Here is a 26,135-nt window from a genome sequence, read left to right as displayed (position 1 = left end):
CTTATACAGTCGTTGATATTTATCTTCTCATCATCAGGGGTCAAGGATCGCAGCCACAAATAATAATCTATCTATCTTCTCCATATCTCTCCAATATTTATTATATTTGTATTTTATCCTTATAACCATTGCATTAAACAAACCCACATTATTAGCACAACTCTGTTGCAAGTGGTCATAAAGTCTAGAGAGCTCCTCGAGATACATGTTAGTAGTAAGATATTTTGTCCCAGATATCCACATAGTTATATCATAAAATAATTTAAAAAATTGAACAAAATACCTAATATTGGCCCAATCAATTTTGTCTGGTGCACCGAATCCCCTTCTCCCCCCAACTGACTCCAACAAAGCATATCTTATGCCCCCATCCTTGACCTCCATTCGCTCGAACACTGTTTGGTACTTCTACGCTATATCCAATATCATGTATGTAGAGTTCCATCGAGTTGGAATGTCCATTTGCAACATACTAGAATATGAGATCTCAAGTTGTTCGGCTATTGCCTTAAACTGGCAGAGCCGTTGGGGGGAAACCCTCACATTTCTCACAAGGTTTCGAACTTTAATAATGGAATTATCAACCTCCTTGAACCCCTCAGAAACTATGAGGTTGGTGATATGGGTACAACATCGAACATCAATAAACTGGTTCTCACGAATGATATCCTCCTTTACTGTCGTATTCCTCTTGAACCAATCAATGACAGTGTCATTTACACTAGCATTGTCAACCGTGATACAAAACACTTTTTTGATCCCCCAATCCTTTATACAGTCATCCATATCCTTCCCAATGGATGACCCATTATGATCAATAATTTCTTTGAAAACGATAATCTGCTTCTGCAACGTCCACTCACTGTCAATAAAGTGGGTTGTAATACACATGTAGTCCATATTTTGTATGGAGGTCCATGTATCAGTCGTAATGACACTCTCTAACTAGTGATGATCAACATTTCCTTCATAACTGTCTTCTCCTTGGCATGCCTCTTCAAAAAATCGCGCATCACAGTATACCATGAAGGCATAAGAAATCATGGTTCTAAAGTGTACACAAATTTATGAAATTCTGCCTTGTCAACCGTGGTAAAATACATCTTATCAGTGATGATTATCTCTGCAAGAATATCTCTCAACATCTTCTCACTGTATTGAGGGTGATAACTTCTTAATTTGTGTGCCATCAGTTGCTGTAGAAGTCTTGTAACTTAGTTTCGTCTAATCAATTGTCACTAGCCTTTTGAGTATCTTATACCGTTGGTAGTCCGTAACATGTGCTATTAATACTGACGTGCCTTGCTTTTTCGAATTACAACCGCATAGTTGCCCATAGTAATGGCATCGAGCGACCTGCGGGTTCTAACGATCATTGAGAACTTTGGTGAAATGTTTCTATGTCCACCACTTTTTTTTACTAGGTCGTGTTGGTGGATCGGCCTCAACATTCATTAACTCTCCCTCCTCATTAAGCATATTAATGTCTTCTAGATCTATTGACACTTGACTACTTGCACATGAGGTAGCTGTTCTAGATGGGAGTCTACGGCCTGAAGTATCTGTCAGTGACGCCAACGGCTATACGTCATCCGCTTTTGGAGAATCGCAGCGAGATGGTGTAATATTCATAATTTGAGCAAATAATATGAAACAATTAACAAACAATCATCATTTAACATGTTATGAAGAAATAACCAATAGTCAATTAACAACTAATCGTCAATCAACAAACAACCGTCACTTAACATGTAGTCTACAAATATATATATATATATATATATTTTTTTTTTAGTTTTTTTCTTATTAAATGTGTGGTATATGGATGATAAGTAGAAGAAATTAATTAGGTTAGGAAGTATAAAAAATTAAAAATTAAAAAAATTAAAAAAAATCAAAATAAATGTGATATATAGTGTGTGAAAATAATGTATACAAAATTATTTTACAAAGCTTTGTCTAATACAATGATCATTTATCTTCTCCGAAACCATTCCACTTTTTGAGTCCGTGGATTTTTTAGAACACAGATTTGGGCGCGGCCAGATTATTCACCCCAAGTCCAAGAATATAACCCGGGCTGCTCATACTTGCTCTTCACGCCCACAACCCCCATATATACTTTTCTCCAACCTTCCGTCTGCCTTGTCTTATTTGATCACGATTATCTCTCCCTCTCTGTCGAAAAGCTCGAAAGTTTTCTCATTTTCTTTTTGATCACTGTAAGTATTCTACCCACCAATGTAAACGACGACCAATCTCTTTGATAAGTCTGATTCTGATCTGGGTGTTGGTGGTTTCGTTCTTGTTTTGTGTGTTGAAGTTAAGGAACTGATATGGCGACCAAGAGGAGCGTGAGCACTCTGAAGGAGGCGGATTTGAAGGGGAAGAGGGTTTTGGAGAGGGTCGATCTAAACGTGCCTTTGGATGACAACCTCAACATCACCGATGACACCAGAATCCGTGCTGCTGTCCCCACCATCAAATATTTGCAGTCTCATGGCGCTAAAGTCATCCTCTGCAGCCATCTCGTATGACATGCTTACCTCTATTTCAATGTTCCACAATTGGGTGATGACAAATCTGAGTTTGTCTTAGTTTCTTTCGATTCAAGTCGGGATCTTTTTGTATGGACTTTTATGTTTTGTTGACTTCTCTTCTCAGTGTCTGCGCATAGTGATTTTTGTTTTCTTGCTTTTCTTTTGGATGTATTCCATCCGATATATTGATTGGATCGATGATGATCTACATGGGTTCTCTTTGTAATGTGTATTGAACAGTCCGAGGAAAAATATAGATTAAACAGATTGATCTAAAGACTTTTCTCTTTTAAAAAGGAAAGAAAAAGGAAAAGAAAGAGAGTCCACGAAAAGATGGTACCCATTGTTTTTAAATCTCAGAACTTTAGATGTTGATTCATCAGTTAACTTGTTTCTTAACATTGATTTTGGCTAGTGATGGGTTTCTGATAGTTAGGACTATGATACTTTTATATCATTTCCTGAATACTGTTTGCATACTGATGGCTCTATTGCCTGTTTTGTTGTTGCTCTCCTGAGGCAGTATAAGTTCATATCATTCATTTTGAAAAATATTCCGTCTTTAATAGCATTTGAAGTTAATAATTTTTTGATCGGTAAAATTGAAGCCATTTATATAAATTGCTGTCTCCAAAATGGTTGTTGCCGATCTCTTTCCTTTAATGGTTCTGCTGTAAAAGATTGTTTTTTCAAAGATGGCAAATTTGTGGCCTTTAACTGCCATGAGATGTCTTATATTTATTGATAAAAAAATGCCATAAGATGTCTTATGAAATCCTTGGATTTTCTTGGAAGTTGGGATGTTCGAGGTCCTTGAGGATTAGGAGTTGTTATTTTAGAAGTGGTCCCTGTTTCTTGCCAACCAGTCTTCATTGTCGGTCTCTATCATTATATAGATATTTTTCTGCTACAGTCTTATCTTGTCCTTATCTGTTTTATGGGCTCACTTTCTTTGTTGTTTTTATTGAAGTTTTGACATTTAATTTTTACTTCTCTGCCATTGGTTAGTCTAATGAGTAAATGACGTCATGATAGTTATCAAAGTGAAAGTTGTGAAAATCTGTTGGTACTTCAGTTCTTCGTTCACTTTTGTAGAGGATTAACTAAGCTCATTTTGTGTCCTTTTCTTTGAAAGCTCATTTTGTACTCAGAGATAGATATAATGGTAGTGGACTATATTGAAATTGTTGGTGAATCTTTTTGTGGATCTTGGGCAGTTATGGAAGCAAATTGTAGTATGAGGAGGCTGCTGTTAATTCTCTTAAAATTTAAGATAATCAACTTTTTTTTCCTTATTCTATTGATTAAATAGGTATTCTTCTGTAGTATTGGTTAGCTACTGAGTTTTTTGGGATGAGTAGAATCTAAGCACGTTATAATGGAAAATGTTTTCTTGCCAAGTAAGAAGTGACGGGCATTAATTTGGGTGTATTAAACATCTCATGAGTGATTGTGTGGATTTTTATCTCTCTCTTATTTTGTTAATGTATCATGACTCAATTTGGGCGGCCACTTGTCTCCTCCTATTTTCAAATATTCTCTTCCTTTTCCTTCTTGCATGCTATACATTGTTGCTATCATGCAGCTTGACTCATTGTGTGGATTTCTGTCTCTCTTATTTTGTTTATGTATCATAATTTAATCTTTGCAACTGATAACTCCTGAAATTGTTTGAACATGTATTGTGGTTTTCAGGGAAGACCAAAGGGTGTCACACCTAAGTACAGTCTGAAGCCCCTTGTTCCTAGGCTGTCAGAACTTCTTGGACTTGAGGTTTGCTCTTTGTTTACACGTGTGTGTACTTGAATTTTCAGACTGAGATTCACTTCTTAAAGGCTTTCTTTTGCTCATGCTTATTTATTTCCCTTTCTAATAGGTCAAGATGGGAAATGACTGTATCGGTGAGGAAGTCCAGAAGATTGTGGATGAACTTCCAGAAGGAGGTGTTTTGCTCCTTGAGAATGTGCGGTTTTATAAGGAGGAAGAGAAGAACGACCCAGAATTTGCAAAGAAGCTGGCTTCTCTTGCAGATGTCTATGTGAATGATGCATTTGGCACTGCCCACAGGGCCCATGCTTCCACGGAGGGAGTGGCTAAGTACTTGAAACCAGCTGTTGCTGGATTCCTCATGCAGAAGGTATGTTGATCATTGAGTAGTTGAGTCATTTATAGTATTAGCATTGAATGCTAGGTTGCTTAACTGAGCTGAACTTGAACCCAAGCAGTGCTAGCATTCTTTGTGCCCAGTTTGATCAAACTCAATTGACTATGAGTAGTTGAGTCATTTATAATGTTAGCATTGAATGCTAGATGGCTTAATTGAGCTGAACTTGACTTTACCTAAGAAGTGCTGGCATTCTTTGTGCTCAGTTTTATCAAACTTAATTGCTGATAAAATAAAAGTTTGATTAAACTTAATTATCTCTGAGCTTGGCCGTGAGGCTTTCCCAGGCAATATTTTCTATTGCTTGGTTATACTTGGCTATCCATAAATACTGATCAGAGGTATAAAAAAAGTAGTATTTGAATTGGGGCCTAATGATATATGGAATACTTATATTATAGTTAGTTATTTGTTGCATCATTCATTTGTTTCCATGACTTGTTTTGTGGTTTCAGGAACTGGACTATCTTGTTGGAGCCGTAGCAAACCCCAAGAGGCCATTTGCCGCTATTGTTGGCGGTTCAAAGGTTTCTACCAAGATTGGAGTGATAGAATCCTTGTTGGGGAAGGTTGATCTTCTTTTGCTGGGTGGAGGGATGATCTTTACCTTTTACAAGGCCCAAGGATATTCAGTTGGATCTTCCCTGGTGGAGGAAGACAAGCTGGATCTTGCAACATCCCTAATGGAGAAGGCCAAGTTGAAAGGGGTGTCTCTACTGCTTCCAACTGATGTGGTTATTGCTGACAAATTTGCTGCTGATGCTAACAGCAAGGTTCATTCCTCTATAAAATTTTTACTCTATTACAAGATGTGGATTGTATTATTTTGCATTCTTATTTTGTTGAAAATTGAAATAACTTAATGGGAAGAATCCTCTTTATCTTAGTGAACAACTCTCTGTCATGAAAGAAATAACCTAGTGGGAAGAACCCTCTTTATTAGTGAACCACTATCTGTCATGAAATCAAGTGTGCTGGACTTGATTGAATTCTAATTGATAGAGTACGATTTTGAATTCATATTAGAGAACCTAAATACTTTATCAATATATTTGCAGGTTGTTCCAGCATCTAGCATTCCGGATGGGTGGCTGGGTTTGGATATTGGACCTGATTCCATCAAGACATTCAGTGAAGCTCTGGATACTACCCAAACCATCATCTGGAATGGACCTATGGGTGTGTTTGAGTTTGATAAATTCGCAGTGGGAACAGAGGTATAGCATTCATGAGATCAACTGCATTTTTAGTAGTCCACATAATCAAACGACTGTCTCTTAATTGAATCATTCATATGTCCATACCAATTTTTGGTGGTCTTTTGATGCCATGGTTTGGGTGGCTTTGCTCATTTTCTCCAAAGATGCAGTAAAATGATTATGGGCCTTATTTTTTTGAGCTGGTTTGTCATCAAATTCTCTGCTTTGGAAGTTATTGCAAGTGATTTTTTATTTTTTTTTCTATGACCATATTCGAAGCTAGATGGTCTTTCCTTATAACGAAGTTCTACTCACTCAGAAAAAGCCTTACTTTAACAAATTTTTGAAGGCCTTGCAACTAATTTACCTTGTGGAATGAATAATTTCTCTGTAGTGGTAAATTGATCACTGCCAATGTGGGAATTGAAATCTTGTTTGACTAGACCTTCTGACTGGTTTCATGTTTTTAGGCTCATAACTGAGGGCAATTTGTTTGCTGTTTGCAGGCGATAGCCAAGAAACTGGCAGAGCTAACTGCCAAGGGAGTGACAACAATCGTCGGAGGAGGTGACTCTGTTGCAGCTGTGGAGAAGCTTGGGCTAGCTGACAAGATGAGCCATATCTCAACTGGAGGTGGTGCCAGCTTAGAGCTTCTTGAGGGGAAACCACTCCCTGGTGTCCTTGCTCTTGATGATGCCTGAGTCTAAGTTGTGGGTGCATTTTTAGTGCTGTTAAGGTTGGTTTTTCAACCTGAGTGTATTAAGTCAAAATAGATCGTATCTTATAGAGGGTATAGGGTAGACTGGAATAAGTGGTATCTTTTTCGAGCAACATGAGTGATGCTGATGCACCATCTTGGATTGAATCCTTTCTGGAACAATGTTGATGATCTAAGGGCACGAGTTTGCTTGATGCCCTCTTAATCTAAAGTAATAACTTTGCGAGTACAACATTGATGTTTATTTATAGTACAACATTAAACAAACAATGATGTTGTGTCATCATATATTTATTTTACAAAATAATAGTAAAAGACAGTTAAAAAGTCTCTTTCAAATGAAGTAATTTGGAGAAAGAGCAGTAATATATGCCAACTATCTTCTGGCGTCTACCACTTTGTGAAAACTTTATTTATTCAAGCAACAAATTTATAATATCTATTACTCTTATATGTACTGTTAACATTTTTTACATCAATCATGTAAATGTGGTCAAGCTACTCATTCCTTCCTTCACAAGTCAGCATTGCTTAGATTCATTTCCAAATGTTTCTGTTTTGTTACCAATATGAACACTTTTCTTAGAAAAATTATTTGTATAGTTGTATGGGTGTGCTGTATTCCGTTCGAAAAAAGTAGGCAAATGTGAGATTCACATAAAAAATCTAATTTTTTTTAAGAGTGGCTCTACAGCCACTGCTCCCAGTCCCGCTGGGAGCCACACAAAGTGTAAAATGTAGTGTTTTTTGATTTTACTTTTTTATACATGTATATTTTTAACACTATAAAATATTTTTTAAAAAAATAAAAAAATTATAATATCATTAAAAAACACTTAATCATTAAGTAAAAAAAAATAAAAAAAATAAAAAAAAATACAATGAGACTGGAAGCGATGAGAGTAACATTATTATTTTTTTAATGGTGAGTTCTCTATTTTTTAAAACGAGCGCCCAAACTTTATACATTATAGAACTGTAGCATGAGATAGACTTAGGGGCCCAAGGGCTTGGGCATAGCCCAATCGGAAAAAGTGACATGGGGACAAGGTCGCACCAAGGATTGTGCGTGGGCTGAAGAGACGGTGCAATGCCGAACCAGTGCCATCCTTTTGGGGTGTGAGACCATTGAGCTAGGAATGCCTCTTGGTATTTACATGAAAGAAACATCATGTCATTTAAACTAATAAATGCTAGTTGAAAAGTCACAATTCTTAGATTTTTTTTTGTTTATAAGATGTCATTTCATTCTTTATGAATAGAGATGCAACACATAAATTACTATATGACTTTATTATATTCTAAAAGTGAATTACTTGCAACTCTATAGCAAATAGTGTTCTACACACCTCAAGTCGTATTATTTTTTTAGATTACAGTATCACTCAAATTTCTTCAGCAGGATTGCGTTAAATGGTTTGTTTAGTTGGCATCTTGACTGTCCACCTTCTGCTGTTCCTTTGTCTTCAAACCCATTCATTATACACAAATTTAATCATTTAAACTTGTGTTTGAATACTCTCCGTCAAATGGTTACGAGTGTGAAATCTTGTTAATAAGCAATCGGTCTTCACTTAAAAGACAACAGGAATCCTGACAGCTTTACTTAGGAATCCTCCTGAAACATCATCATTTTGACTCAGAAAAACACAGCGAGATTACAACATTAGTTTCACTACAAATGCTTTGAATTATTCAAATGCTTGGTTTTTTGGATTCGATTCAACTCTTTCATCCAGCGGAATTCAGCTTTAAAAAAAGGCTCATGTCTTGCCGAGCTCACCCTTAATTGTGTAAGCTTGAAGATGCTACATGGCTGTCAATAACTGGCTTAGTCGTATTGAGGCTCCAAGCTTCATCCACGGGACTAGGGGTGTCAAATCGTGTTAACGGGTCGTGTTCATGTCGTGTCAAGATATGTACATTACACTTAATGGGTCAACACGAACACGACCCGTTAATGATTTCGTATCAAAATTTCAAACCCGAACACGACATGATAAGATAACGGGTTGACACGATACAACCCATTATGACCCGTTAATGAATAATAAATAAATTGACACGATGCGACATGACGCGACCCTTTCCGTTTCAACCCGTTTACGTTAATGGGTTGAATATATATGATACAACAAGACACGACATGACCCGTTTGACTTAATTGATTTTATATAAATATTTAAATATAAATAATATCTATAAAAAAATAAAAAACTAACTACAAGCCTAAAATTACAATCCAAACAAATATGATCCACACAATTTGTAATAATATCCATTATTAAAATTATATTCCAAATATAATAAATAAAACATATAATGTAAATATATTAATGTTACAATCCCAAATATAATAAAAAATTAAAAATACAAATCTAAACAAATTTAAAACTTGAAGAAGTAAGTGGAGCTTTCTCCTTACCCTTTAGGTCTAAGGGTATAAAGGTAAATTTAATTTTCTTAAAGGGTCATAACGGGTTGACTAGTTAGTGACTCGTTAAGTAATCGTGTCTTAACGGGTCAACCCGTTTTGACCCGAACTCATTAAGGCTAAACCCTAACCCGCTTTTAACGTGTCGTGTTCGTATTGGGTTAACGGATCGTGTCACATATTGCCATCCCTACATGGGACTGGGTTCAAGCCATGCCTCCTTCAAAGGAGGGATTTTTGTTGATTTATGGAGAGCCTGCTTAGTGCTTGCAGCCCGTGCGAAAAGGCATGGCGCCACACAAAGCCTTATTCTCTTAGCAAATAAAATGCCAAAAGTTGCAACAGTCAGGTTTCAAATCTGTGCGAGAGGGATGGTAAGGAAGCAATGTGACCATTGGACTAGGTCCGACCTTTGTATCACTTGGTAATAGGCACAATAAAGATACCTGTTCGGATCATATTTCAGAAAAATGAAAAGCTACAACTTTTCATTCACATATTTTGACCCTCTATAAATAGACCCATTGGCCTACGAATTTTATCATGACAAAGAGAATATAAAATATAGAAGGGAAGAAGGCAATTTCAAAATTCTCTCTCTCCCAAAATTTTTCATTTCTTCAAAACTTATCATTAGGATTGTTCATTCTGCAGAGAACAGATTTCTAATCTCTTGGCTGAATAGTAAAATTTGAGGGTATTCGAGGGCTAATTTCGTATGTGCATAATGCAGTTAGACAAACATACTTGTTCTGGGCTTCATTGTATCTTGGTGGCAAATTCGTTTTTAACCCGTGTGCATACCGTTATTGGTTGTGACGAATATTGTCTTAAGGAAAGCGACATTCGTAATGCGCCTTGAAGCAAATTTTTCTCTCACTATTTTCTGTTTTGCAGCCCCTTTGCACCAACATGGGGTGTGAGTAGTGAATATTGACTGATGAGAAGAATTATTCTACAGAAACCATATCTCGGATAACACATGTTTTGCCCACATAGGAATTTTTTGGGATAACTATATATCCAAAAACAAACACTTTTGGGGTCAAAATTGTGTTAAAAATATGGATTTTATTAACTATTTGGGCTAAAGATTTTATTTTTTTACAAAAAATATTGTGTATATATTTTTATTAGAGTTTTGGAGGGACTATGAGTTTTTCTAATTTCTTAGGGATGATGTGATGCCCCATATCTGGAGGTTTGGAGAGTTAGCTCTTGTAACCTATCATCATATTTCATAATAGATTTATACACTCTAGTATTATATCAAAATACAAAATCCATTTATTCAAACCATAAATATATGCCACTCCATCAAGACATTGATTAACTACCTCAAAGAATAAATTAGAATTCTATATAGTCTCGAAATTTCCACGACTTATAGTACCAAAAATAATATAAAATCATAAATCAAATAAAGAGACTCCCAAAATAAATACTTGTACCCTCAAGTACTTATTCTTCTATAAACTTCACAACTTCTCTAACATAGCCTACTCTTACTCGCAGGACTATCATAATCATCTGAAAAATATTGTAGAAATAAAGGTGGGTTATCAACAACTCAGTAAGCAGATAACATATACTAGTATGTAAACATGAGCATTTTTCAGCATTCAGAATGCAGAACATAATATTTACTTTAAGAACGCAAAATCATAAACATTTACTTTGAAAATACAAAAACATAAATATTTACTTTCAGAATGCACAATCAAATCATGTTACCAAAACTTTCAGAGTGAAACTTTCAGAAAACTTTTTATTCAAAATCTTTCGGCATATCAAAATTCGAGATCTCATCTTCATCATATCGGAGCATCACATCGGGACAAATACTATGTTTAACCCCCGTGGTAGGGTTATAAACCACCATTATACCCATGACTGGGCTGTGTACCATGTTTCACTCTTGTGATAGGGTTATAAACTACCATTATACCCGTGGCTGGGTCGTATACCATGTTTAACTCCCGTTGTAAGATTATAAACCACCATTATACCTGTAGCTGGGCCGTATCCATTATTATAACTTGTGGTTGGGTCGTATCCACTATTTTTACTATTAGTTGGGCCGCATCCACAATTATAACCCGTGGTTAGGTCGTAAAAGAAACTGAGCAGAATATCATAATCAGAATACAGAATCAGAATCTCATGCCAATGCTTCCAGATGTCAACATATTCAAAACAGAGTACTGAACAAATTCAGATCTTTTCACATATTAAAAAAAAAAAAAAACTGTTTCAGAACATTTTTACATCACATGTACAAAATTTCATAAATTTCATATTCGCTCATTTTGCATAGCTCAGAAATTGAATGTACAAAATTAGCTCATGTCTACACCAGTTATGACAGAAAATATTTTCTCTTATACAACTTTATGCATATGCGGAAACACATAACTAAGGTTGTTTTCAGATTTCTTTTCAAAATAAACATGTATATTTTCAAATCAATTTCATTTCATTTTCTTTTTATGCAAATATATAGAAATCCAGTTTACATGGACTTCGTAACTTTTTGAATTTATTCAAAATAGTGCTGAATGAAAATTACTCATCACCTATAAAATAGTCACTTGATACTTGTAAATTTCTCGTCGAACACGTAATTCAATACTTAACCTAAAATGTTAAAAATTGACCTACTTTAATTCCTCAAAACTTAAAATTTCTCTTAACCCTAAAATATCATAACTTTCCAAATTCCTCAATATCCACATAATTCCTCTGACTATTATACTCTAAGTCATTTCTAAACTGCATAATAATATTGTACTAAATACAACTATGCCACAAAAATATATCTCTAGTTTTAAAAATTCTAACATATATAATTATGACAAAACTGATTAAAAATATGAAAGTAAAAATTTCATTAAATAAAAATAGACTAATTAATTTCTTTTTAAAGGGTTCAAAATAAAATCTTGTTATTTCTAAAAATATATTATCACCAATAATATATCTCAGAGGAAAAAGAAAGTTAGAAACTGAGAGGAGAACGTGCGTGCACATGAAAAGACATGGAGGAAAGGTACCGTGTGGTGCACGTCGATAAGCTCCCAAGTGAAAATAACAAGGGAATCAAATGAAAAGCAGAAAGCCCCCAACGGTCAGTAATTATGAAGTTCCATCGAAAGAGGAAACAAGTAATAGTGCGATGGGCACGGCTGTTATAGATGATACATCTCCGACATTGCCTTGATGATTCGTTTCAGGAGCGGCTCAATATAAATTGAGCTCTAAAGTAAAATTTAAGTGAGTCATTTATAATTATAATGTAATAAAATATAAATTATTATATAAAATATTTTCAAACTTTTCAATAAAATGAGATTTTATTTAAAATCTTTAAATACAGTTTTTGTAAATTTATATTTACAACAACAACTTAAAATGAGATCTCAATATAAATTTTGAGCCTCAATTTAGCAAGATATTAAAAAAATTAAAAAATATAAATAATTCATAGTGTTACTTATAAAAAAAGTCATTGTATTAAATATTAAATTTAGTATTATGGGACCTTGTACACATTGAAAACTATAAAAATGATTTAAAATTTTATTTAATGAAATGGTTTTTATTTTATTTTTTATTTTTATTTTTGGGAGCCTTACATAGAGTGTGGGCCTTAGGCAATTAAATGGCCTTACCATTGAGCCGGCCCTGATTTGTTTCGTGGTTCATGGGATTTGGATTCAGAAACATCTTCATGAAGACCTTGAACCTTGCGATTCTCAAAACTTTCCAAGCATTCAAGATTCCATGCAGATTATGCTTCTCATTTCCTAACCTTTCTCAAGTCTGATTAAGTGGCTAATGGAATAATGGTCTTCTTTTTATGTTACTTTAATTATTTTACATAGCTAACTTTACACAACCATAACCAATATTTGGGAGTTACAAATAAGAGTAATTCTACATACAACCACCAACACAACAAGAAATCAGACCATTTTCAACGCTCAAAATCTTTGCAAATATCCTACAAAATGGCTACATTTGATCAATTTTGGTGTTTTTTAATCACTGTAGGTTCGACGAAATCTTAAAGCTGCTTTTGATCAATTTCGACAATTCTAAAAACCCGTTGAGAAAAACTTTTTTTCTGATGATTAAATGCCGTCGCAAAAGCACTAAAAAGTGCCGGAAATGGTGGTCTCAGTTTCATACTCAATCGCCGAGAAACATTAAAAACAACGAAAAATGTCATTGCAAATGTGCAATTAATCGCTGCAAATAATCTATATTTTTACCAGCGATATCTTATTTTCGTTGCTATTATTTATTTCCCGCGAATAATTATCGTCGCTAATTTACAATTATTAACCGTAAATATCTTCTTTTATTTTCAACAATCCTCATTTTCGTCGCAAATGAAGTTATTTTTAATGCAAAAGTAATCATGCTGCCACAAAAATTTTATTGCGACAATTTTGCTTATTGTCAATTCAGATATCTGCACACAAGATTAGTTTTTCCGGCGCATTAAAAATTGCCGGAATTAACTTTTTGCATCAATTATTTATATCGTCGTTGACTATGTAACACTATTTTCGACGAACAATAATCATTGCTAATAATGTACCTAGTACCAAAGCAGCAGCAAAAAATTTATTTTACTTAATGGCTACACTCAACAAGATCTAATTCTCATCATCTTGATCCCTTTTCATTTTTTTTCTTTTCTTTGCTTTGCTTTTGTTTTTGGTTGAAATGGTAGCTTAATTCACGGGCAGGTAGTTGAACCAATTCTACAGAAAGCAACCTCCAGTTGGTCTTAAAAGCACCTAACCAAAAGCTCTAAAAGGACAAGAGCTTTATGTTGGCCGCCGATTGCCTATCTAGCTTTCCAGTAGTACAACGTAAGATACATAGGATTCACCCACCAATACTTTATTTCCCCTACATTTATTTCCTTCAGTTTCTACCACTAATGCATGCTGCACCATTAATGCCCCCGCAAGCCTACCCTACATCAAGCCTGACCTCAAGTGGGGTGCATTCTCACCCAGGAGGAAATATAGGCTTGATATCAGACAATGACGTTAAATATCATTTATAAAATGCATTAAAATGATCCGCTCACAATATCAACTGCGTGATGTGAATCATATATAGATATACTTTTTCTTGATCAGATTCTAATTGCAAGCTACCTGGCTAGCAGTAGCCACTTGTTGGATTTTGGCTCTGATATGTCAGTGGGTTGGGGGACACCCAGATAGATTATTTTGGGTTCATACATTTTCGGGCGTAGAAATAATTATTGGTTTTAACACTAATTTTATAATCCAAGTACTCCAAGGAACATATATATATATATATATATAAATATTTTATTCATTATTTATTTATAGGATCGAATGCTAGCTAGATCATGCATGTAGCACGAGGTTTAATTAAAAACATTAAAAATAGCTCCCTACTAACAGACATACAGAAAAGACATATCCTTTTTTCCCAATAGCTTCAAGCACAGTCCACACAATTAGCATGCATGGGTTCACGGTGTCAGAGTTTTCTGTATCACATAACACACAAGATCATCATCCAGATGATAAAAAGCATGCTTAAGGCAATCAAAGTAATAAAGATATCTCTTATAAGGATGAGTAACATGCAGGGTTGCCAACTTGGGACTGTCCATTAAACGACGAGAAGCAATAACCCAAGTAAATGAGGTTTTTGTTTAAGCAACACTGATAACGATTTTCTTCCATCGTTCACAGGAGTACCAGACAGCACACAAGACTTGCCCAATATCAAAAGACCTCCATCATCCACCGAAGGCTAAGGCTAAGGCCACCAGACCAAAACCAACCACACCCATGCACCCACTTCCCCTTCCCCATCCCTTCCCTGTTAAGGATAAATCATGTCTGCCTATGAGTCCTCACCTCACCTCACCTCTTAACTACTTACTCCAATCTGAAGCCACAGTATTTATGTTTATCTCATTGATTCATCCAAGTAACAAGGTAACAGAGTGTTTCTTGAAGTTTTTAAACCTGTCCAGAAATATTGATGGATTTTTAATTGTAAGAAATTAAGGAGAGTGATTCACGAATTGAACAGCCTTCGATTCTAAGGGTCTAAATCATAATGAGCAGAAAATTATAGTAAGTTGGCATTCATGTCAAAAGAAAAAATGTCCCCCAGTTGTGATAGAAATGAGACACTATTAGGGCCCACACAGGTGGTTTTGACAAAATCAGTAATGTTGGTATTGTTTTAACAAGTTCGTTGGAAACGCTGTTGGAGATGATCAGCTTCTTCTCTTCAGGCAGCAGTTATGGATCCTTTAATTTATTATCTAATAATGTGAAATGATGCTCTCATGTATATTTCGGTTGGAGATTAGACTTTTACGTATAAGAAAGAAAGAGATAGTTTAAACTATGGTTTATAACTTTGGGGAAGTTTTGCCACTTTAATTTTTCAAAGGATCATTTCATCTTCCAACGACTCTATAACAAGATTATAATCAGAAATATCTGATTTGACATAAGAACCATCAAGCACAATAGATAATTGCTTTATATAGCAGTGTTCCTCAAAGCTTAAAGAGAAAAGAACTTCACAAAGTTGACACTTTTAAGAGCATAAAATCAATTCCACCTTGAGAAAAACTTTGATTCCAAGCCTATAAATTAGTCTCCTAAGAAAAACAAGTTGCTTTGAATTTCAGATCAATTGGAATCCCAAGCTGTGCTGTGAAGGCATTCCATTCAAGTTTGTGGGTGGACAAATTACCTTGTTTTAAACAAAAGAATTGGGTTCCAATCCGTAGTCCAATGAGTTAAAAGCCACCACTGATCCAGCTTTGAATTCCCCCATGGTTTCGGTTCCAAAATCAAAACCATTTGTTTATTTGTCAGTCTAACCTAGGATTGTTTGTATTTTTTTTTAAAATACATTATATGGCCACAGTTACATTATACATACACAAACACATTTTCAATTTATGCATAAATGGGAAGAGCAAACCACCCCTGTTTCCACGACATAGTCAACAAACTACTTGCCATTCCCAACTTGAGTAAAGTGTTAAAAATAGATACTAATTTTTTGTTAGAGTAAACGGAATCATTAAGAACATAAACACCAAAAACAGAGTATCTTACCAACATTAATCGACTCCAACTGAGTGGAGGAGAGGACGGGGAGGAGGCGAGTTGGATAATCCTTTGCCACCAGGGAAAGGATCTTGCTTGATGTTGAATGATAGCTTAGGAAATGTCAAAAATCAATATTTTGAACTGGAACTGGCAATATATGGACTATCAAATGCATGCTGCAATTGGTGTTCTGCATGCGTCAGAAAATGTGGCACAATAGCTTCCGCGGTTGCCAAATTGGTGGAGTCTCCGCTGTTAGTGGTGGTTTTCGGTGGAAAAGACAGCCGTGTAGCAACGTTTATTGAGTGGGTTTTGCTTAATGTGCAGGTGGAGAGATCGAAAATGGAGAAGAAGAAGTTGCGGAAGGGAGAATCTGCAACACCCTGGCCCTTTGGACTTTATTTTTTTTCTTCTTCCTTGTTTTTCACGCAGCCACGACGTCGTTTGAGGTGAGCTTCTCTTTCCACATGCATTTTATCCTTCTGACGGTTTTTCACTTTTAATTTTTACACTCTCGAAAATTTCTCCACCCAAATCTCCATTATCTCCACGTCTAGGAATTTGAACTTCCTTTCCGTTTTTGAGTTCTCTCCCAACAAACTCTTTCTATCCATATCATTCAAGCTCTCAGTTTTCTCTTTCAGAGTCTCTCTCGTTCACTGTAAAACCCCATGCAGAAACCGTAGCCCGGGGCCATCATCCACTGCTGCGGCATCACCAACCATCCCCCACTACCCAGCTTCTCCGTGTCCTCAAACGAAAACCACCCCACGGACGTGCACCACCCAGCCACTGCCTTGTACACACCACCACCTTGCCAGCCTCCCACGTTCCCTCGGTTCCAGCCACCACTTCATGAAGGGAGCTCCACATTGCCGCCACCCTTCATCGTGAAACCAAGCCACCATCGCATGCTAAGAGGCCTCTGTTTTCACATGCCACAAGCAGAGCAACCCACCACCAGTTCCACCTTAAACCGCAACTCTTTGTGTCAAGCGAACCCACCGCAAGCTACCCAGCCACCACAAGCGTCGCACGGTGCAGCCCTTGTCACACTCGAGCAACCATCCAGTCACCGTGACCCCTATCCCAAACTACCATACCCAACCTGGAGTCGTCGTGAGCCACCATCACAACACCTTCACCCCTCTCGACTACTCCCTGTCGGCTTGGTCTTCATGCTCTCTCCCTCTCTTTGAACTCCACCGCCTGCCACGGAAGAGACTACTGTGATTGTATCTCGCCAGTCTAGCCCCCTGCAACTTCACGTGTTCTCTACTTTCCCTCGGTGAGTGTTCTTTTCTTGTTATGCCGTCATCTCTCTCTCTCTCTTTTTGTGTTCTCTCTCTCTCTCTCTCTCTCTCTCTCTCTCTCTCTCTCTCTCTCTCTCTCAGTGTTCAGCTGCCACCTCACCGACGTAATCTTTGCCACCTTCCAGTCCTCGCGCTGCTCCTCCACTCTCGGTGAGTATGTCTCCGTTGCATGCATGTGTTTAGTCTCAGTTTTTCTTTCCCTTTTTGTGTTTGTTTTCCAAACAGCATAATTATGACTTTATTCCCCAAAATACCCCCATATCAGGATAGTTCAGTGGGCATAAGTTTGCTTTTTAAAACTCGCTTGCATAGTTTTATTTGAGGTATAAGAATATATATAGAAAATATTTATGTTTTTAAAGCAACTTGTTTAAATATTTTACAACCAATTTCAGATGAGAATAATAAGATTTTAATTTTATTTAAATACTTTAAAACTAATTAAGTCTATTTTAATTAAATGATATTTTTGCTTTATCTCCTCTAATAGATTTTGATATAATTATGTTATCCAATTTTATATTGTATAGTTGGACCTCATTAATAAATAAGTTAGATTTTAATGTTTTAGTCGGATAAGTTAAATGGATATTGATGAATTTTGGGAAGTGATGAGATTTTAGAGTTATGAGAAGTTTAGGTTTTGAGGAATTAAAATAGGATATTTCAAACATCTCAGGTTTACATATCGGAATGCGTGTTCCATTGAAAATTTATAGAGGTTACATGACTATTTTTATAGGTGACAAGTAATATTTGTTCAGCATTATTGAGGAAAACTAAAAAGTCCAGGTAAGCGGGGTTCATGTACTAGTTTTGCATAAAAGAAATGAAATGAGGTTGACTTTGAAAATAAGCATGTTTGTTTTTGAAAAGGAATTTGAAAACGACCTCAGATGTTTATTCTGTATATGCATAAATTCTATATAAGAGAAAGTATTTTCTGTCATGTCTACACTACTAGTGTAGACGTGAGCTAATTTTGTGCATTATGTTTCTGAACTATGCAAAAAGAGCGAATATGAAAATCTAAAAGTTTTTGCCATGAATAAATGAAGATGTTTTGGATTCTGTTTATTTCGAACATATGAAATGATCTGAAGTTATTCAGTATTTTGTTTTGATATGATATGTCATTTGAAAACCTTGGCATGAAGTTCTGATTCTATATCATCTGAATGTGATATGATATCGATGATGTTTTGTTCTGTTTCTGTTAAGGCCCAGCCACGGGTATAATGGTGGTTTATAACCCTACCACGAGGGTTAAATATGGTATTTGTCCCGATGTGATGCTATGAGATGATATGACTATAATGTTTCAGTGTGAATATGCCCAATGATTTTCTTTTTGGGAACTTGTTTATTTTTTTGAAAATTTCACTCGGATATTTTGTACCAAACAAGAACTTGATGAATTGATCTTGAACTATCACTTTTTTTGTAGTATGTAATACAAACTATAAAATAAAATTGCAAGTTTTGGTAGATTAATGTTAATTGCCAGTTTAGGTAATGTACGTAGTCTTGTCAAGTTACTAATCATCCACGCCCAACCAATGGGCATGCTAATTATGGCTATGCTAAGTACTTGAAGTTATCATTCCACCATACTACTGTCTGCATTTGATATTCCTTACATGTCAACTTGATCTAAGCCAATCTAGAAGCCTTAGAGCATTCCCAATTAGCTAGCCAAAGGTTAATTTGGATAGCAGATGCCAAAAAACTCACTAAAAAACAAGTTTAGCCGGATAGTAGTTATAATATATAATAGCCAAGGGATTATCGAGTTGCTACAGTGCTAGTAATATTTTTTCTAGCACTTAAGACTCAAAAATGTATACTTTTATGATTAAAAGAATTTCAAAAATTCAATGAAGATAATTAAAGACTAGGGGTGTAAACTCAAACCGGAAAACTGAAAAACCGGTCCGGACCGGACCGGACCAGACCGATTTTACCGGTTTTGAACCGGTCTAGTCCGGAACCGGTTTTTAAAATGTAAAAACCGGCCGGTTCCTGTCCGGTTCCTGTCCGGTTCCGGTTTTAGGATTTTTTGGACCGGACCGAACCGGACCGGACCGGTTGATTAAAAAAAATAAAAAATAATATTTTTATATATAAATTTTATACAAAATATTTTAAATATATATTAAATATTAATATAAATAAGTTTTATATATAATGTATAATTATAAATTTATACATTAAATGTTAATTTATAATTTCATATATATATATATATACACACATATATATGAAATAATTTCATATTATAATTTATAAATTATTACATTAAATGTTAATACTAATATATAAACTTATAAATAATACTAATAGTCTAATATAGACTATAGATTATAGTTATAGTTATAATTAATATTAAAAGCTTTTACTAAAAGATTATAACTAATACTAATACTTATAATTAATACTAAAAGTTTTTTTTTTTTTTTTTAAAACAAAATTTTAATGACAAATTGTGAAATTTACATTTTAAAAAAACCAGAAAACCGGACCGGACTGGACCGGAAACAGGTAAAATCGAAAGTACCGGTTTAGGAGGGTAACCGGTGCGTAATCGGTTTTGGAAAATACAAAACCGGTACATACTGGTTCGGTCTTAGATTTTATCCAAAACCGGACCGGACCGGACCGGTTACACCCCTATTAAAGACAACTAGTTTAATATATATTTTGCTTTCCCTGGGCCACTTGGCAGTTTCATTAATCTTCTTTCCTACTGATCGAGAGACAACAAACTCGATCATCTGAATCTTGCATATATAAGGCCAAGCAAAGAATGCACAGATAAACTCACAGCCAAGTCACACCATCGTTTTAGCTCTAATCTCTTTCAATCTTCAATCAGCTGGTAATTTTTTAACTTTATTTTTCAAATTCATTTTCAGTTTGGGATCCACGTTTTCTTCAGATTTTATCTAGTTTTTTTGTAAATTTGCCTTTGGGTGTGGAAATGAATTGTAGCTAGTCAAATTTATCAAAATCACTATTTTTGGTTTTAATCATGGTTCCATCTTACCTTTTAGAGCTGTACATGAATAAAACCTCAGACTGGGTTCAACTAGGTTCACTTTGTCAAATAGATGCAGTTTAAAAAATATAATAGTTGGAAGAATAAGAATTTGTAAATTATGGTTGGAAGAGAGAATAAAAAAGAATAGGAGAAATAACATTTTAATTAAAACGGTAGAAGCGATAGCTAAAAAAGAGAATAGGATGAAAGCACTTTGGTATAAAACTTAGATTTTATACCCTCTAATCCTAGCTAACCCCCTAAACAACCAAGTTCTTTTACAATAGCTAGTATAATTGTGACGCCCTCAGTCCCCGTTTGGAACTTGGCGAAAAGCACCCCTTACGTTTTGTGGAACATTGTGTTTGTATGACTAGCATGCATGTAAATATAGTCACAGTAGAAAACTAATGTGCAAGTCAATGCTATAGATGACATCAGTACCAGAGAAATATACTTTTAGCTCACCCATAAACAATATCCATAAGTCACATCATCAATTAAACCGTTAAAATATTATTGACCACAACTGATTCATCACCCAAATTAGATAACAACAGAAATTACAAAATACCAACGTCTTAAATGGGGACAGACCCCCAAAACTATTCCTCGAGTTGCACTAGCTCCTCCGCCTTGTATTCCACCTCAATTCCTACATGTTCATCAAAGCCTACGGTTTCGATGAGTGGAATCGTACTGGGACTATCATGATGAGATTTTGAGACAATCACAGTAAGTTATAACTCAAGACAGCAACAACTAATGCAAGAAATTGTGATAAATATGTATAAACAAAAGAGCTTCAAAGTAAATAGAAGCTAGATCATACATATTGAAGTGCCATTTAACCTCTGAGCAAATAGAGAATTCACAAAACACAGAGACATTACCGAGCATCCAATTCTCATATCACCACATATAAAATAATCTCGGACCCCATGTCCATTAATCAACAAGAAATTTGCCTTACCCATTGTTTCCGTTTATTAATGTGTGCACTATGGTCTCCCCTTCTGCATGGTCGTATGCACACCCTGGCTCCCTTCACCTTACAACGACAGCGAGTACGACTTCATAACTATGGCGTTCTCTAGCTTCCACTAGTCGAGAGGCCACAACCTATGGGACGTCACTCAATTTTTTGACACTCCTGAGTAAACAGAGAAGCTCTACTGAGATAATACCTCATCTCAGCTTGAGGTCGTAATCCACTCACACACCTATATATTCCTCTTAAAACAAGAAAGCATGTATTTTTAAAGAATAACATCAACCCTTTTAACACAAATAGCCAGTAAATAATAGTAGGGTATTATGCATGCAAAAAGTATTAAGGGAAAGGAGATGAAGACGTAGTAGATCGTAACACGACATACTCATAGTCATTAAACAACACTGCTAGTGTTGTCATTGAGAAGAAGCTAACTCAATAGTGATTTTTCACCGAATAGCTTGTTGATGATTTGTCCTCCCTTGGTTCAATGAGAACTCTAGCATCTGAAAGTGTGAGAGTGCTAGCTTTGCCCATAGAGTTAGAGTTTTTGCCTTCTCTCGAGGATTAAGAGAGAGAGAGAGAGAGAGAGAGAGAGAGAGAGAGAGAGAGAGAGAGAGAGAGAGAGAGAGAGAGAGAGAGTTTTGAGTTTTCTGTGATCTAGTATGCACCTCACTAAGTTGAGGCAACACGTATTCCGCCCAATCAGAATTTTGGTTAGGCCTTTCGAGTTGTCTTCACTTATGTGGCAAGCAAGGGTTAGAGCCTAGCTTTGAACTTAGACTAGCTTTCCCAAGTGCACAACAAGGATAGCAACCCCAAAGAAGAGCAAAACTAAACCACTTGTATACCCTGCCAAATTGGTTTCTACCCTACTGAGTTGGTTCATTCTTATTACTTTATTTACTAATTAGGTTCCTTCCCTAATTGAGCAAGCCAAAGTGCGAGATTGAAGATTAACAGTAGACACTATTTATATGGAGAGCTCCACCTCTCACGGGCCTCATAGTTCTCGACGTGGGTTGGCTTGTGAATCGGTGAGGATCCTTTGTCCAAGTGCACGTCGGATGGTAGGGCTGATAGTGATGGAAATGATGTGTTCTGAACATTCCAAAAGTTCAGCCAAGGAGATGAGGAGTTTAGTGTGCCACTTGTGAATGTCACCCACGTGGTAAAATGCCTCTACGCACGAATGGGCATATTCGAGTTTGCAATCCTGTAATTCTCATGTGGTCTTGTAGAAATGAGTATAACCCTTTATGAGGCTATACTCTCTGCGCACTTCTATGTTATTTTATAGGCACTCAAATTTTTATAGCACATTGTTGGTTACTCACCCCATAATGCGTTTGCGCTACACATTGCTCACCCATTGCATCTTGATGTTCTTTTTTTATTATACTCATTTATTTCAACTCACCCATTGCCCACTCGAATCCCTTCACTCGCTTACGAACTTACTCATCTTGTGTATAATGCGTCTATCTTTCACTCGTCCAACTTAGAACTCGCATCCCTTTGGTTGTCTTGCCTTTGCCTGCCCAAAATTACAGGTACTTCATTAGTTAGTTATTGCTTTCAAGATCCTTTCCCCGCCTAGGGTTATGCTTGCCTGAGTATTGATTCACCTGAGGTTTTTGCTCGCCTTGTCCGTTTGACACAACCTTCCCTTGCACCCGAGATGACAAGTCTTTTAGTCTTGTATGCGAGGTGTTCCTACTTTCAAAGGGCGCAATTCTCACATCCTCCCCCCTTAAGAAAAATCTCATCCTCAAAAATCAGGGGCTACTACTACTACTATTGTAAACGCTAAATGAGTGGTTAGTCAAATTCATACCTTAATTGTTTCCTTCATTGTCGTTCGTGGATTTGGTTGGAAATGGTGGTGTGGCGACCCCAACTGCCGCTTGTGGTTTGGTAGTAACCACAACGTCGGGATGTTGGCCTCTCTAGTCATACAACCCTTACACGATGTTCAAAATATAGATGTTATCCTAGTCTTATCCCAAGTTTTGATTACCGACGTGAAGATTTTAGAATAAATTAATTTATTTGAGAAAAATGCCTGAGAAAACTGGAAACGAGAAATGCTTGTTTGGAATTATGTGGTGTAAAATACTCGATCGATATCTCCCTAAGCTATCTTGTTTGTGGAACGGTGACTGCCTAGAAGAATCCATCATGCCTAGTTGCAAGCTATGAGGCATATATATTTAAGAACATTAATATAATATGGTTGGACTTTATATTAATTTCCATGCCCTACGTACATGACGCTGATGTATATAATATGCAGAAGCAGATCGAGCTTCGAGGATTTTTCATCGCCAAATCCGAGGAGGCTAAGGCTGCAATCTTCCATCTATAAGAGTTTCAGGTGGTAATGGTTATATAATCCTACAATTTCATGAGATCATTAGCCATAACTTTTCTTATCATTTCATGCGGTCAAGATTGGTTCACTGATAATCAGTGGAAGATGTTCATTTGTTATCATTACAGCACTAGTTATCTTGCCCTCTATGCTCTTAACTGACTTGAGTATACTATCTTATGTCTCTGCCATGGGAGTGTTTACTTGCATTGTCATAGTTGGCTCCATTTTCTGCGTTGGTGCACTTGGTGGCGTTGGATTTCAAGCGAAGGGAACGTTGTTAAATGTGGATGGCATTCCTACTGCAGTTAGCTTATATATTGTTTGCTTTGGCGGACATCCTGCGGTCCCTTCAATATATATTACCATGAGAGAAAGATATCATTTCAGTAAGGTATTCAAATTACCCAAACACAATTATATGCAATCTTTAGTATATGTTAAATGTAACTGATCTCCTTATCTTAGTACTTTATGTTTTCAAACTATTTTATGTTTTTTCTATTTCTAATATGTATTTAATTAGTACTACTCGTGACATATATGTCACATGCACATATTGTCACTAAAAATTGATCGTGTTCAAACAACGTTGAACCGAATGTTGGGTTACAAACCATGATAAATAGTTTTTTTTGTGATTGTTGAATAGTAAACCAACACAAGATCTATTTGGTGACGTGGTTGTTGTGTCAGTAGGTTGACGATTTATTTCCATTATGAGAAAGATTTTTTTTCAATTTGGTTTTTTTTCTTTTTGTAATGGTTTCGTCTGTCACAAAAGCTATGATATGTTGTAGTGATCTCTCATGCACAAACCTACACATCCCATGTATTATATGAGTAAGTCGATTGGCTTTCAATCGACTTACTCATGTAGGAGGGACAATATCTTAAAAGCATGAAACCTAGGGACCAACACAAATTTTTTCTAACCTTACTACCAATTTCTTGTAGATTTACCATCAATAACTCCATATTTATGTAGTTAACCTACATCAAAGCAAACATTTTGATCAAACAGTTTAGTTATTTATTTCAGGCATCTAACTAGTGTAAGGTTGTCCTTCTCTCTTTACAATTTTGTAGGTTTTATTGTACATCTTCATGTTCAAACACTTTAATCAACCAGTTTAGTTATTTATTGCAGGCATCTAACTGTAAGCTGGTTGTCCTTCTCTCTTTACTGTTTTGCAGGTTTTATTGTCTAGTTATAGTATCACAATGCTAACTTACATGCTAACAGCTGTTGTGGGGTATCTCATGTATGGAGACAACGTAGAATCACAAATAACACTGAATCTACCAAGTGGAGAAGTTGGTGCAAAAGTGGCTATATATTTCACTTTGCTTATTCCAATTACAAAGTACACATTAGTGATAACCCCAGTTGCAACTGCCCTTGAACGTGAGCTATCTGCAAATTACAGGAATTGGAGACCTTTACGAATGCTTATTCGAATTGGATTGCTTACGAGCACGGCAATTGTGGCACATGTATTTCCATATTTTGAAAACCTCATGGCCATTATCGGTTCTATATTTGTTGTGGCAGCTTCATTTGTACTCCCATGCTTGTGCTATTTGAAGATTGTTGTTTCACTCAATGGTTGGAGCAATAAGTTGATGGGTGTTGTAGCAATAATAGTATTTGGAAGTGTAGCAGGAATTTTAGGGACCTATTCAGCCTTTGTTGACCTTTAACCAAAATGTTTAGATCATATTCTAAAGTTTGTATTTTCTTTTCATATAGTACATCATGTCCAATCATGCATGCATGCTCCTATTATGTATTAGGAAACAAGAATTTGATGAATTCTTGAACTATCACTTTTTTGTAGTATGTAATACAAACTATAAAATAAAATGGCAATTGCAAGTTTTGGTAGATTAGTTTAATTAGGTAATGTAGTTTTGGGGTCCTCTCTCTCGAGAGTGAGGTGAAATTTTCTTTGTCTAGGCAAAGAAGGTTGTCTCTTAGGTTGTTCCTGTAGAGTTTTTAACATGGTTGAGAGTGATCTTTCTTCCCTTTGGGAAGGACTAAAGTTAACTGAGGAAGAAGAACATGTCATTACTATTTCTTCAGAGACTCTCCAAGTTTTCGAGGCTCGAGAACAACATTGTTTTTTGACCTTGGTGGTGGCTGACAGAGGTGTGAATATGGAAGGTTTTCGTACTACTATGTCCCAGGTATGAAATTCAAGGGTGGATCAAATTCAA

General features: G+C 35.9%; 2 protein-coding genes across 3 annotated transcripts; both read left to right on the top strand.

Annotated features, from left to right (window-relative positions):
- Nucleotides 1-1,942: 1,942 nt before the first annotated feature.
- LOC109011248 (phosphoglycerate kinase 3, cytosolic) lies at nucleotides 1,943-6,891 on the top strand. 2 transcript variants are annotated; one of them, XM_018992364.2, is made up of 7 exons: nucleotides 1,943-2,222; nucleotides 2,329-2,531; nucleotides 4,236-4,313; nucleotides 4,417-4,677; nucleotides 5,160-5,477; nucleotides 5,763-5,921; nucleotides 6,410-6,891. In XM_018992364.2, the coding sequence occupies exons 2-7, from the start codon at nucleotides 2,337-2,339 to the stop codon at nucleotides 6,602-6,604; spliced, it is 1,206 nt and encodes a 401-aa protein (XP_018847909.1). In that variant the 5' UTR covers nucleotides 1,943-2,222; nucleotides 2,329-2,336; the 3' UTR covers nucleotides 6,605-6,891. The 2 variants fall into 2 exon arrangements, with proteins under 2 accessions (XP_018847909.1, XP_018847908.1); XM_018992363.2 differs by having other exon boundaries at nucleotides 1,965-2,222; nucleotides 2,324-2,531.
- A 17,113-nt stretch (nucleotides 6,892-24,004) lies between these two features.
- LOC109011269 (amino acid transporter AVT1I-like) lies at nucleotides 24,005-25,619 on the top strand. The gene is made up of 2 exons (XM_018992388.2): nucleotides 24,005-24,309; nucleotides 25,113-25,619. Exons 1-2 carry the CDS (start codon nucleotides 24,064-24,066, stop codon nucleotides 25,617-25,619), a joined length of 753 nt encoding a protein of 250 aa, XP_018847933.2. The 5' UTR covers nucleotides 24,005-24,063.
- The last annotated feature ends 516 nt before the right edge of the window (nucleotides 25,620-26,135 follow it).

Source organism: Juglans regia, chromosome 2 (genome assembly GCF_001411555.2).
Source record: "Juglans regia cultivar Chandler chromosome 2, Walnut 2.0, whole genome shotgun sequence".
NCBI classification, from domain to species: Eukaryota; Viridiplantae; Streptophyta; class Magnoliopsida; order Fagales; family Juglandaceae; genus Juglans; species Juglans regia.
The sequence above is the reverse complement of the archived record's forward strand: the minus strand, read 5'-3'. Positions and strand labels throughout refer to the sequence as shown.